The following is a 14,815-nucleotide window of genomic DNA, read 5'->3' on the forward strand; positions in this document are numbered from 1 at the left end:
TATATAAACCAAAAATATTCAAATTTGTGATATTATGATTAAAGTTTTGAATAACTCACAAATATATGGCCAATAATAGCCTGCACTAATCTAGAATTTCTGCATACTTTTGTAAATATCTCCGTCTGATCAATCTCTGTTTAACATATTTCATAAAAAGATTAAAACATGCCAAACTTGTTTTTGCAATTCTATGGAAACTAGAAGCACAAGACGGTACAATAACAACGTGTGTGTTTTTTTATAGGCAGCAATGTATTTTTTAAGCTATTTAAAAATGAAATGCAAAGAAAATACTGTTTTTCACTTTTTCTGTGCTTAGTTAAAGCTGTACTATATATTGAAAATGAAATAAAATGTGGTAGTTAATAATATATACAAAGCAAAGTATTAAAGTGATTAGCTTTAGCTTTGTTAATACATTAGCTATGTCAGTTACAGTACTGTTCAAAAACTGGGATCAGTAACATTTTTAGTGTGTAACAGTCATGATGGACCATGAATTTTTAATTCTGGTTTACAACAGCTGATTTTTTTTGGTTCATTTCATAATGAATTATTTGATTGACATGAATGTTGACACATTCAATGTGTCATTTAGATGTTATTTCATGATATCACTCGTCTTTGGGGCTTTCAAGATAAACAGTTGCGATTCTTTTCTCATGACAGACCTTCAAGTGGGGGTCAATCATCTGGGTCTGTGAGTACTCAGTAGCGCTGCCGCTTCTTTGTACTTTAACGGCTCCTCCGCTTGTTGATGCAGAGGAGCCGTTGTTCACGTCCATCTTAAAAGTGAAGGATTTCTCACTAGGGCCCAGCTTGATGTGTTTTTCCGTCTTGCCGACCTCATCGGTTGAGCTCCATTGTTGGATCTCTTCGTTGCTGGTCATCCATGGCATTCCCTCCACTTGAAACTCCTCTTGGGAAATGTTCATGGTGTATCCTGCACCAGCTCCACCACCGAGGACCTGCTGGAGTCCTGGGTGGGATGAGCTCAGTGCTGCCATTATCTGCTCTTCAGACAGATCATCTCCTTCTTCTTCCAGCAGCCCAGACTCCTCCAACGTCTGGGACACATTAACCTCAGCCACAATGGTCATGGTTCCGCTGTCTGTAACTTGTTCAACTTTTTTGATGTCAACAGAGACATTTTCTGGAGTCTCTCTACCTTTTGTGAAAAATGCAAGTTCTTCCTTGAGGGCTCCAGATACCGTATCTTGGATTTGCTCTAATGCTCCTCTGAGCTGCTGTTCGGGGTCTAGAGACTCCTTCTTCAGGATCCCTACTATGGACTGTTGCAGGGTGGGAGAGACGTGCACCTCCTCTTCAATTATGCAGTCTTCGATGTTGTCTCTCAAAAACGAGTGGTCACCATATTCGGGTGAATCTCTGTACCTCTGACCTTCAGCAGTGGGCTGTTTGTGGTCTTCTTCCTGGTAATATCGTTCATCAGACAGATCATCCATAACTCCATAATGGCTGTAAGACATAAACCTTCCACCCTCCTCAAACTCAGACATATTGTCTTCAGGAGTGGATACAAAGTATTCTTGTGACTCTTGGACATGCGAGAAGTATGGTATGTTTTCATCTCTGGTAACTTCCTGAACTTGTACAGAGCCACTGTTTCCATAATGAGAGGCTTCAGCAGAACCACTGTCAAAGGGTTTCATGGTCTTAGGGTCACTCTCTAGCTCCTCTATTTGGAAGAACATCGATGAGGGACTGATGTTTGGTTGTTTAGACTTAATCTCCATAGTCTCCTCTATTTCAATTTCACTCTCCTCATCACTCTGAGACTCCACAGGTTCCTCGATTATCTCCACATTCACTGACCTATTTCCCAAACTCTCACCTTGCAGGCCAAGACTCAGCAGGTTCTCGATCATGGTTCCAGTTGGGGTTCCTTTGATGTTCTCCAGGGTAACTTTCTTGACTCCCCTGTTGAGAAGGTCCTCCAGGGCAGAATCTTCAGACAGATCCAGCTGCTCCTCAACTTTAGATTGTAAGACAATCTGAGTCTTGATGGATCCATCCTCTTGCTCCGTTTTCTCCACATGATATGTGAATTTTGAGTCGGGGGACCTTGAGCTGACCCTAGTATCTAAACCAGCTGGTTTCATGACCTGCTGAATTATTTCCTCTGTAGAAATTGCATCTAGTACTTTTTCCTCACCTACAAACACCTTATGCCCTACATTTTCAGACACTCTCACATCTTTAGCTATTGATTCTTTCACATCCCCTCTTTCTTCTTTATTTGTTGCCTTGGGTTTTTCTTTATCTTGTTTGGCATCCATTCTCTTTTCTTTCGGTTCAACATCTTTTTGTTTGCTTTCTTCAGTGGTGTTCTTGCTCAAACTCGCAAGGGGTGATATCACATTCGCTGGCTTTGGTTTCTCTATTTTTGAGGCTGTAGAGCTTGATATACTTTCGATTCTATAGGGGGGACGATCAAGTGAGCCCTTTGAAGAGTGCTGTGAAACCTCCTTTCTCATACTTCTCTGATCGGTTTCCTCTCTCTTTATCTCAACAGAAGAGACTCCAGGTTTCAGGGTACTGGAAGCAGCTGCCTGCGCTGCTTTGGTGAATGAAATCATGTCCCTTCTTGAAACAGGACTTTGCTGGGCACGATTTGATACACTGATGGGCACGATCCTTGAGGGTTCGTGAGAATGAAACTGACTTGATGTAGATGAGGTTCTCACACTGGAAATAGGCTCCATATACTTAACATCATATCCTGTGAAGGCTTTTTTCCTTGTATCTGGCCGACTTGCCGAATTGATGGACACTCTTGGAGTGTAAGGATGGGATGGCATTTTTATATCTACAGTAGAAAGATAACAGATAAAAATGACATTTTACTTTCTAACTGTCTTAGTATGCTTTGTTGGAATACTGAATAATTAGAATAATAGTAAACCAAACTTTAGTAGTGTTAAAAATCATATAGCATGAAACTATTATTTTTAAGCTAAATGACAAGCAAATACCTATTTTTCTTTCTCTTGAATGCTGATTAGACCACATTTGAGCATGTCTTCCTTCTTCTTCCAAGAGTGCCCTGATAAACATGACAATGTCAAAGATACAGGTAAACAGGCATATTTAAGGTCAATCTAATTACTTTGAGCAGAACATACAGTATCATGAACAACCTAGGCACTTCTTTTTCACCTCTTTGGAGAATGCTGACTACCTCCATGCTCTGCCATGACCATGCAAAAGCTCAAACAACACTGAGGGCAACCAGAAAACCTACCAAGCCCATGTCCTAAGCAGAAACACAGTTAAGGTCACTAAAAACACTCTTTATCTCCACCATTGCGTTTAATTGGATAAACAGGTCCTTGAGCAGCTTTGAACCTACCTTGACAATGCTTTTACATGAAAAATGTGCCGGAGAACCAAAGCGAAGCAGACTATGTGGAGCTACAGACAGTAAACGTATGAAAGTCCCCTGTGATTCCTTTGAGAGACTGCACTAAAAATAACTGCCACAATGCACCCTGTCTGTTTTCATAATGGCTTAAGATGTGGAGCAGTTTGAAATAGACAAATGGAACTTCTACATTATCATGTCTCAATATTATCCAAAACATTGCAACTATACATCGACATCTTCAGACAAGAGACCAACCAAACATTTGATTAAGAATAAATAAAGGTTGTACATACAGTTTCAAGTACCTGCAATGGTGGATCTTCTACACGCATTATGAAGTAGGGGACATAACAGGGGGAAAAAATCTCTAAACTTTATTTTTAATCTACTGTTATGTAGCTTTATTTCATAACTCTAGATGCTAAACTTTCATGTGCATTAGCTACTGTATCAGACAGCTTTACAATAGAATGAAAATCATAAATCAGCTTCAGTGTTTGTTCAACATACATGGATTAGGTCATAAATACAGGAGTTATCCAGTCTAACAAGAAAAGAGGGGCGGGACTGTAAGCAGACTTGCCAAATGGGCGGGCATTAGTTGCTCTGTTGCTGCAGTGGCTAAAAATACATCCACAAGGCTCATGTTAGGGGTGGTTGCTATGTCAAACTACTCTACTCAACTATAAACAGACAACAGTCAAATGTTTATATTCACATTACTGCACGGAGAAAGTTTTAGAAACCCATACTTTTAAAATAGCAGAATAAGAGGCCATTTACACAGAACGTGTTTTTCCGTTTCAAAAAATGCTAGACGTAGGAAGTGGAATGGTAAAAAATTGTCATGTATGAGATCCTGTAAAAGATGCAAACATGCTGGTCAAAGACATCCATGTAGCATGTTTAGATGGACAAATCTAAAAAAGCAGCACAGTGGAATTAGAGATGGTGTGGATCAGTGCAAAAACAAGTTCTGTGTGTTCGGCCCCTTACAATGAAATATGAACTTAAGACATTTTAATAGCTTTCAAGGACTCCTGCACTGGTCCTGTGAGATGTCTTGTCAGCCAAAGTCCATGAAGCGCAAGTAATTTTGGTATTAATATTTAATGTCACCAAGAGAATGTAGGAGGAGACTCGTTTTAAGAGCACAGAAACAGGTCATTCATCCCTGTGCTTGAGTTAGCATTAGACCATAGACAGTACTTAAAAAATACATGAGCTTGAGAAAATTGTTAAAACTGAATGCATGATTCAAGTCCTAGCAGAAGACCTCTGGGATCATTTACCATGAATTATCAGAAAAAGAGAAGCTGAATGTGCTCATTTAAGTGAATGTAGAAAGTGAAAGGGAGCATTTAATTGATTTTGTATGCTCTACCTGTATGCTGCCACTTCCAAAGCAAGACCCATCTTGACCTGTAAGAGATCCTGATGGTCCTTCAGCTTCTCTGAGATGGTGTTGGACAACATTCTGCGCTCATACTCCAGTTCCTCAATGATAGCCTGAATGACAAGAAGATAGAAATTTATCCTGTTTGCTCTTTTACACACACACACACACACACACACACACACACACACACACACACACACACACACACACAGAGAGAGAGAGAGAGAGAGACAGACAGAGTACATATATAGTGGATATTGCAATAATACACTGAATAGTATAGTGTTTAAACTGTAAACCTATTTTTATCTCATCTCTCTCTTTCAAAAGAGTGTCCACTTGCATCTTATTGACCCAAAGTGTATTTTGGGGGCTACTGTTTGTGATGCACCTGTTTAAAGACCCACTCCGATGAAAATAATGTTTTTCTAGGTGTTAACATGTTCTTGTGGCATTTTTCTGATGTTAGAGGACATATCTTGAGAAAAATAAGCTCAAAGTTGTATTTCTGAGTATTTCTACATTCAAATGGCTGTGAATCAGTAGCAGACGCTAAAATGCCGGCTAAAATAGACTGGAGTTGTGACGTAGTAACTCCACTGGGCGTCTCCACACGCGACGTCTTGGAGTGAAATAATGATCGGTGATCGGTGATAACTTTGATTAACTTCGGATAATAATAATTAACGTGTATATAATACTGTTGCCCCACCGGTATTGGGGGTGTAAGCTAGCGGGAGAGACAGAGCTCTCAGCAACGGGCAGGGGGAGGGTCGTCTCCGTGCCAACGGCTCCGCCCACAACGCAGAGGCGAATTGCTAATGAGCTACTGCCGCTCTGCTGAAGCGAAGTCCCAGAAAACGGCACAGGTTTTGTGATTTTGGCTAAAAATGGCATAATCATAATTTAAAGACCACTGGGAATGTTTAAAAATAGCTCAAAATATGATCGGAGTGGGACTTTAAGAGCTCTTCCAACATCACCCCCTGCTGAAACCTCATTATTTATTTAAAGAGATGGGGGTTTTTAATGATTGAAGAGTTATCTACTTTATGTTGGTCCAAGTCACAAGACAAGCCTTTTTTAAGTCAATGTAATTCACAGATCAAATTCCTAATATGCTACATTCAATGGTTGCTACAAGCCTTTAAATTCCCCCCACTCCAGTGGCTCCTAACTCTCCATCAAGTACTTTTGGTCTCAAGTGGTGACATAAATGTCACCTCTGACCAATTTTAGCTATGCGATTTGAACATGTTCCTAGATCAACATCCTTGTTGATCCTGCAACAACATTCCAATCAACCAATCAGATCTGAGGAATAGGTTTATAGTTAGTGTCAGGTTTAGGCTTACAACAAGAGTTAAAGGGCTTCTACACCATTCTCATTCACCCATCATTTCCCTTTGATTTTAGGGATAAGTTATGGGTAGGGTTAGATTTAGGGGTACAGATAGGGTTAGTTTTTGGACAGGAATATTGTTCCAGGGTCAACAAAAGATGTTGAATACATGTCTTACATGGCAAAATCACAACGACACATCATTAGTCTGTTTGATGAGTGCATCTGTGGTTTTGGAATCGGAACATTTGGCACTCAATAGGCTAGTCTGTCCAACTAACTACAGTAATATGTTAAGACTGACATCCTACATTCAATTTAGCCCACAGTGACACAACACTTTACTGATGCTTGCACTTTGTTTCAGTAACTGCTCATTTGTCATTCTCCCTGGAGAGAGGCAATAATGGGATGAGGCTTTAATGCTCTTTTTTTTAGGCACACTGAGCTAGAGATGATAAACGTGGATATTGGCAGTGCCTAAGCACTTCTCACTTGAGCTCCAAAAGGGCCCATTGAAAAAAACAGGTGTTGGATAATGTTAATCTACATGAAGTTGATGTCTGCTTGGTCTCCACTATATGTGTTTTGTAATATTTTACTTTACTCTTGGATGAACTAAAAAGCACTGATAAACTTATCTTTCTCATAAATGTAATACAACTATTTATAAAAAAAAAAAAAAAATGTTTTTGAGGGGGAAAAAAGTAAACTGACAAACTTCTCAACATACAGTGGGTGCTTAACCATTAGAAATGTTGAACGTCAATTTTTTTATATATATAACTGCATGTTATATATTAAAGTAAATGTCAGAAATATATTTGAATCAGTAACTTTTTGTTTGATAATTTTTCGTCTAATGTTGGCCATTCTAAGGGAGGGGATTACAGACATTGATGTGTTTAAAACGCCATACACTACTAGGTTATTTATTTTTTTAATCAAATATATCCCATAGATGGGATAACGTGATTTGTGCCTCTAATTCTAAGGGAAAAAAAGTAATGGTACACTAACTAATGTGTAGCTGCTCTAGAATGTGCCATGATGCTGCTGTCACTAGTAGTGCGCACAGTGGGTGTGGCGCTGTTGTACATCATTACGCAATCCCTGTTTTCATCTGTAGTGACTTTATTAATAAAGGGCCTTGTGTTTTGCTTTGACACCCACCTGATACTGACTGATTTCATCTCTGAAATGTTCTTGCATGTTCTCGAGCTGCTCCTCAAGGTTCTGCTGCACTTGTGTTTGTTTCTCAATCTCGTCACGCAGCCTCTTGAACTGTGAAGCACATTCCCTCTTTTCCCTCTGAATGTCCTCCAGCCTCGCGTGGTCTGCTTTTATAGACTCTTCGATTTCCTCTACCCTCAGGCGGTACATGTCCAAAGTCCCCTGCCAGCTTTCAGTGAAGTTGGCCGCATACTCCTGCATCTCTTCCATCGTAACTGCTGGAGGTGCGTGATGCGTTTGAGTCACAACGCGTACAGTTCGGGAGTGCGCCTGGTTCCTCAGCTGGCCGATTTCCTTTCTGTGGGCATCTTCCAAAAACTTATATTCGTTTTCGAGCTCAAAAAGGCGATCTTCCAAAGCACCGTTGGTCTGAAGAGTATGATGGAGCTGCCTCTCGCAGCCTTGGAGCTCAGTGCCGATGCCTTTGCCCACCGAAGCTTCATCTGAACGCATCGCTTGAAGCATCTGGAGTTCATTGCGCAGCTTCTGCCGTTCCATCTCTGCTCTGCATTTCTCGAAAGATAATCGCTCCACCAGTCTCCTCATTTCCCGTAGTTCGGACATGTGTTTGTTTTCCCATTCTCCAGACCTGTTTTGTCTGATTGAATTTATTTCGCTTATCAAGCCGGTGTTTTCTTGTTCCAACTGTTTTGAGCGCATTAGGTACTGGCCGAGTCTTTGGTTGAGCTCTTGTAATTGGAGCTTCTCGCTTTCAAACGGCTCCATCATTCGGAACATGTTTACTTTGTAATTGTGTAAATTCGGGTTACGCTTAAATTTGTCAAGTTAGAAATTAATCAATTATTTCGTTGTCATCTGTGTTCTGCGTCGATGAGAAGCGCTGGGCGGAGGCAGAGTCGAACAAGTGCGGAGGATTTGAGCTGATCCAATGTCCCGTTAGTGACTCCTACTATGATCACGGTTTAGCTCATGAATATTAATTACGCAACGCTACGTTCGCCCAGTAGGGTTCAGTGATTTGCCGTTGGCAAGTATGCGCGAAACAGTTGAATATTAATTAGATTATGTGACTGGACGCTTGCTTAACAACGTCAGTCCGCTCTAATTAATATTCATGACCCAGTCCTTCGCCATGGTAGGTTGTACAAATTCTGTCCCGTTCAAGATGTTTGAAGTAGTGCGTCTTTAGCTCTATGATGGGATATGAGATGGCTCTCCCATGTGGAGAAAAACGGACAATGCACTGCCTCACAGCCTCATTTGCGCAGTCACGTTCGGTTATAGCCCTATTCAAGACATTGGCTATACTATTGCACAACATCGTTACTTTCGCCTTCAGTTAACGTTACGACCTACGAGAAAGGCGGTAAACCGTGTTTTAAGTTAAAACTTTTAACTTAATAAAATCTCATCTCGATGGACACGGACACTACTCGCGAAACTGTAGTTGTAACAGGTAACGTTAACAGTTAACGTTAGGTGGTTTATTTTGGGGCGGTAAATTGAAGCATTCAACTAACTTATTTCGTCGAGTGAAAGTCGTGTCGCAGTTAATATAAGTTAGTTTCGCTGTGTAAAGATACTAAACAACATGTTATTAGTGTTGCCTAACTAGTCAGCTCTGTTGCTTTTATCTATGTCAAATGCTGTTTATTAATTTTTTCTAATTTACTAGGTTTTGCCCCTTTCCGACAATATGTAGTGAATCCAAGTTGGGAGGCAGCTAAGGTAGGCCCTACTAGTAAAACAATGCAATTTTTTTTTACCCTTTTACATAAATACTTATAATTAAATTTGAGCAATTTGGCCAAATTAAAGTAATAATTCGCCCAAAAATGAACATTTTACTCACCCTCATGTGAAAGCAGTAACAGTTATTTATTTTCTTCCCTGTTACATCTTTCTTTTACTTAATGGTGCTTTTGTAAGTTACTGCAATTTCCACACTTTTGTCTTTTTTTGTAGCTTACCATTGAATAAAATGCCAATTTTCAGGTTCCTATAGGAATACAAATAGGTATAAAACCCATGTGCTTTAAAGTCATTATAAGTTATGATGTTTTATTAACAAAGTTCGGGAGAAGCACGTTCAGATAATTAACACGGGTGGAGAGCACTCAGCAATTATGATTAAAACGTATATAAAGACTCAGCAGTCTCACCTAATTTCTCTGACAGTTTAGCAGCGTCCCTCCACCACCCCTCCTCCACTCTTCTAGTCCTAAACCACTTTACATACAGTCCCCCCCCCCTCCCATACGCATTATACTTTATTCTCTTTAATTGTATGTAAGTGTGAACTCGTGAACTTGTCAGTAAAATGGACACACACACACACACACACACACACACACACACACACACACTATGCCACACTTTGCTATTTGAGCAGAGATTGAAGATGGCAGGACTTGGATTGGGCATAGATGTCCATGTTATGGAGATTCCTGTCAGTTATGCAAATTCAAAAGAAGTTCTTGATGATATCTGGCAAGCAATGACTCCAAAGGTAACAAACAAATATTTATACATAGACCAAGTCTTGATGAAACACTTCATAACAGAGAAGGGATTATGAGATGCAGATGAGAAGTTTACAGCATCTGAGATGACATGTCTTAAAACTAAAACATTTTACTTTTGATACAAAATGATGACAGAGACATTTTCTCGCTGTGATGGGCAGGTTGTTATCCATTTGGGCATAGCCCCAGGATCCAAAGGCATCACACTGGAGCAAACAGGCAAGAACTACTGCTACAAAGACAGGGATGTGAGTGGTCTGTACCCTGTTCATCACTGCTGTATTGAGGGAGGACCCGGACGACTGGACTCTATCATAGACATGAGATCCCTCAGCAAGCATTTAAAAAATATGGGACTTGATGTCATCTACTCCAGGGATGCTGGGAGGTAATAGACTAACAATTTGATTCATGGATAAAACTTGAAAATATTATTCATCTATACAAATTTAAAGTTATTTGTAAAAATGTGTTGATTTAAAGGAATACTCCACCCAAAAGTGAAAATTCTGTCATTTACTCACTCTCATCGTAGATATGTCGATGCCACATTCGACCGCTCCAGACACATAGGCACGTCCGCCATCTTGGAACGGTCAGCGTTTCGTCACAGTTACGGTCACACTAGACTTTGAGCGCACAAAGTTTCTATGGACGCTGTAATGGGCGTGATATGATGTCACTGCGGTGTCTCTTTTACAAACATGAATTCAACATATAACAAATAGTAATATATTAAAAATGAAAAAATATACAATCTACCGTACTCGACTTAACTGCAAAAATATTAGTTTTTTAAATTCAGCCAAGAAGTCACGGCATGACCTATCAAACTTTTACTGGTCACACATCTTCACCTGATGCGAATTCGCAGGTCAGAGTTCACCAAACTCTCTCGTGCATATGAATGGAAGTCAATGGAACGAAATGTGTAGAGTGACCACCCCTTAAGAATCAATGATGCCACAATATTGCGCAGCTTCTGGTCGTGAAACCGCCGGGATTTAAATCCCCAAAGAAATTGGATAACCTTTCACTGATGAGAATGTGTTGGTTTGTGTTTTCATATGCATTAACTCAATATTACACGTTTTTAAACTATGGTAACTTTTTAATGTCGTGTTAGCTAATGCCTTCGTCTTATATTGTGTTAGTTTAGCAAAATCATCTGCTGATATCTATTGCAGAAAGATACATGCATGCCTCTAACTACAGTTGCTCTCGAGTGTTCACGGCTTTGACCGTTCCACAATGGCGGACGGCTTACATATAGCATCCCATAGAAACAGCCACTACAGTCAGTCTTCTACTGTATATTTATTCATGCCATCCCATATACAAATATCGTATGGTGTTCGCTTTGTGTGGTTTTTGAAGAATCAACTTTGGAAGTCCCATACACTTCCATATGGACTTGCAGAGATGGATTGTTTTTGAATTTGCATTCATCTGAAAAAAGTCATATATACAGTACATCCTTACAGTAAATAATGTAAGAATTTTTACTTTTGGGGGGGAGTATCCCTTTAAGGTCCTGTACAAAAGTTGGTACTGTAATTCAAGAGTTTATTTTCCTCCGTTTGTGAATTATTTCATATTTTTCTCATAATTCTCTGCAGGTACCTGTGTGATTTTGTATACTACTATTCACTGTACCATGGGCAGGGAAAGGCTGCGCTGATCCATGTGCCAGCCTCAGGAAGCCTGGCAAGCCCAGAGAGACTGGTACCACAACTCCAGACCATCATCCACGCTTTGTTACGCCAGCTGGGCAGCTCTGCGCACACAACCTCAGAGTATGTGGACAGCACACAGACACAGGTAGAAAACGTCCTCCATAAAACACAATCCTGTCATGTAGACCCAGAGTGTAAATTCAATAAGTGACACTTGACACAAGACTTCATACTCATTCATTTTTTTTAATTCAAAATTTAAGAAAAAAAGAAAATACATGAAAATTCTTCAGATATACATTAAGCCAATGGCATGTAAAAAGTCTACCATCTCAACTGGAGGTGAGGAGAAAACAGGAGGCCTTAGATACATAACTTAAAAGAAGACGAGAGTACCAGCCAAGTCATTTCATCATCAGTTTCTACCAATCAATGCAATGACAGAGATTTTTTTTCTCCTTTTTTTCTTTTTTTTGTGAAAGGTAAATAAAGTGTTATTAAACTCTTTTCAGTACAGTAGTTCAAGGCCCCTTTTGAAATTGGTTGGAATGCCAAGCAGAAACAACAGTGCCTGGGAAATGATGTCTGTGAAACCTCAAGCTCATTATTGCAATTAAAATGCATACATGCATCTGTTCTAAACCTGAGGTTTTGCATTATGAAGAAATATAATAAAATAATAATAGTTCTAGTTGAGGAAAAAAATCTTTCAGTCAATCTACCTTCAGGTTTGCGAAAACTTTCATTGCAACATAAGCTATTTCTACTGTAAACTTGTCTCTTTTTATTTTAAATTCTAGTCATGTTCTCTCTCTCTGTGTCATGACTACCCGTAATCTACTGGACATCGCTGTCCTATTTGTGTATGCGTTTCTGTAGAACTGTAACCTACTGGTAACTAAGGAACCTTGGCAGCATTCAATGAAAACTGACATTCACTTTGCAACAGGCCAATGCTTTTGTCCATATTAATTACAGGAAGAAATAAGAAGCAGAAATAAATAGTGATATCTATAATTTTCCATTATAAACGCATCAAAATCTTAATCACTACATCTACGTGTGATACACTCCCACCCATATACATACGCAACAATACAAGCACAAGGGCTTTTATAGAATGGTTATTTCGATCGTCTTATACCACACAGAATAATATTCTTTTCTAACAATGTGCCTCTCAGCATCCCGACCAGGTATCTTCTACAAGCGCCCTCGTTTCCAACCCCTGGAGTTCAAAAGATAAAAAAAAAAGAGAATATTTTAAGTGCCATGAAACAGAACGGCCAGGGGTTGTAAGACCGTGACTTTCTCCGAATCCTCTTTGCAATTTAATCGTCTGACCCATCTGTTTTTAATGGTTGTTTGCAGAGAGAAAGCATGTTGCTTAGATCCACCACCTACCCAATGCTATTGGCAAGACTATTTGTAGTCTCTGTAAAGCAGCATGTTGTCAGCAGCAGTAGAAAAGAGAGGCAAAACTACAGCCCTTTCTCTCTCTAGAGAATGATGGCGATGAATACGCCGACAACAATTGGCCCTTTATATATTGTACTCGCTAGACATGTGGAGTGCATCTGACCAAACAAATCAGTTGGAATGTTTTTTCCAGGTAGGTTTATGAGAAGGGAAAAAAATCCACTGGTTTGTTATGAGAAAGTGTTACGAAATCCACAGTATTCATTCGATCGTTAGATGCTTTGGCCAAAAGGTATTAGAGCAGACTGCAGCAAAAGAGAAGGAAGATTCACTTATGATGTTACAGTTATCAGTGTATTAAAGTCATCCTCAGTTATAGGCCATTGACAGATGTAGGAGACTGACATTGTTGTGCAGAAGAAGGTCATGCTGGGAAACAGGATGTCAAGGGCCATGATCTCCGTTGATGCTGCAAATTAGTTTTTGCTAAATAAGATCCTTTTAACTAATGGAAAATGTAACATCATGTAGAGCTTTCAATGACAACATCATATCTGGACTCAAATCATGTTTTTTTTTGATTAGATGGCAAATAAGGGGTGATCAGTGAAGAAGAATATTAAATACCAAAAAAAAAGATAAAAAAAGAAGAACAACACTTGATAGCTGATAGCAAAGAACGGTTTTATCTCTAAGGTCCATTATGATGAAACCATCTGGTGAATTAGGTATTTTAACACGATTGTTTATAAAAGTATTGGAGTGTGATCGAGAGCAGTGCGATTTTTGCGTTGCCAGGCATGTGATAAGGGATGCAATAGACACGCTATTAGGAATCCCATAGGCATGATAGCCCACACCATGACTTCCTCTCTCTCCACTCCTGGGAGCTTGTACTCTGTGGTGCTTAAAGAGTTTTTTTTTTTTAGTTTTTTTATCAGAGACATGACAGATGATGATAAGGTGTCCATTACAGAAAAAAGCGAGATGTATTTTTATCATTTCATATACTTACACATTTAAAAAAATAAAAGAGAATGAGGTAGATAGATGCTGAAGGAAATGAAAAAAGAAAGTCCCCCAGTCATGACATCATGGAAAATGCATCTAGAATCAGACTTTATACTAAATCATAAGGGCATTTGTACAGTGATTTCAACTGGTATCACACACACACACACAACAAAAACAGGAAATTAAATAAATACCCCTTCAAAGGGGGAAAATAACCTTCTAAGACAGGATAAATAAGTCCTGGGTAACGTTCCCAAATACACACGAAGAAATTCTTCAAAACTAAACTTTTTTTAAAGCCGACTAGCCAGGGAAACCTATTGTTTTATTTAGCAATCTTTGAAGAAACCGATCACTTCTCTGAACTTGAACCGATTCTTATTTGGTTACAGATGGCATATTTCATCAGGAAGGTTAGTGTTCATTGCATGGATTTATAAAATCGAGGTGGTTACTGAGATTACGAATACATCTCTTTTGGAGGCGATACAGGCTGGTTGGCATATGCGAGACAAATTAAGACAACCCGATTAGCCCTGTTAGTTGCTATTGAGTTACATGAATGGGTTACAAAAATAGTCTATGAGGGTAAAGAAATGTAAATGAAAACTTCCATGTCAATGCCTGGCAGGAGGCATGAGCACGAACACTGACATACTGTACGGTTTACTACACTGTAAGGAGAGGCCAGCAACTAAAAGCTGAGGTGGAATCAGCTATGATGGGAACATGATGTTTGGAGAACAAAACCGTAACATTAACCTGAGATTGAGCAGCACCTCATGAGCAGGTGCAATGGTAGACAACTTTATCAAGGGTGCCTAAAGTTCACATGCAGAGCTAAAGGAGTTTGTT

At 39.5% G+C, this 14,815-nt stretch overlaps 2 protein-coding genes and 1 long non-coding RNA gene across 4 annotated transcripts; 2 read left to right on the forward strand and 1 right to left on the reverse strand.

The window, feature by feature from the left end:
• Window positions 1-45: 45 nt before the first annotated feature.
• synm (synemin, intermediate filament protein) lies at window positions 46-8,297 on the reverse strand. Its single transcript, XM_056254748.1, has 4 exons — window positions 7,306-8,297; window positions 4,776-4,900; window positions 3,000-3,070; window positions 46-2,833 (listed from the first exon to the last, which is right to left on the reverse strand). The coding sequence occupies exons 1-4, from the start codon at window positions 8,101-8,103 to the stop codon at window positions 618-620; spliced, it is 3,210 nt and encodes a 1,069-aa protein (XP_056110723.1). The 5' UTR covers window positions 8,104-8,297; the 3' UTR covers window positions 46-617.
• A 130-nt stretch (window positions 8,298-8,427) lies between these two features.
• pgpep1l (pyroglutamyl-peptidase I like) lies at window positions 8,428-12,232 on the forward strand. Of its 2 annotated transcripts, XM_056254760.1 has the most exons (5): window positions 8,428-8,782; window positions 9,002-9,054; window positions 9,719-9,835; window positions 10,013-10,239; window positions 11,471-12,232. In XM_056254760.1, the coding sequence occupies exons 1-5, from the start codon at window positions 8,743-8,745 to the stop codon at window positions 11,736-11,738; spliced, it is 705 nt and encodes a 234-aa protein (XP_056110735.1). In that variant the 5' UTR covers window positions 8,428-8,742; the 3' UTR covers window positions 11,739-12,232. The 2 variants fall into 2 exon arrangements, with proteins under 2 accessions (XP_056110735.1, XP_056110743.1); XM_056254768.1 differs by lacking the exon at window positions 9,719-9,835.
• A 1,326-nt stretch (window positions 12,233-13,558) lies between these two features.
• On the forward strand, window positions 13,559-14,815 carry LOC130088141 (uncharacterized). The gene is made up of 3 exons (XR_008807443.1): window positions 13,559-13,748; window positions 13,791-14,373; window positions 14,420-14,815. It is a non-coding gene; the product is annotated as an uncharacterized LOC130088141 (long non-coding RNA).

This window comes from Rhinichthys klamathensis, unplaced genomic scaffold, assembly GCF_029890125.1.
Source record: "Rhinichthys klamathensis goyatoka isolate OS25496 unplaced genomic scaffold, OSU_Roscu_1.1 h1tg000005l_1, whole genome shotgun sequence".
Classification (NCBI taxonomy): Eukaryota; Metazoa; Chordata; class Actinopteri; order Cypriniformes; family Leuciscidae; genus Rhinichthys; species Rhinichthys klamathensis.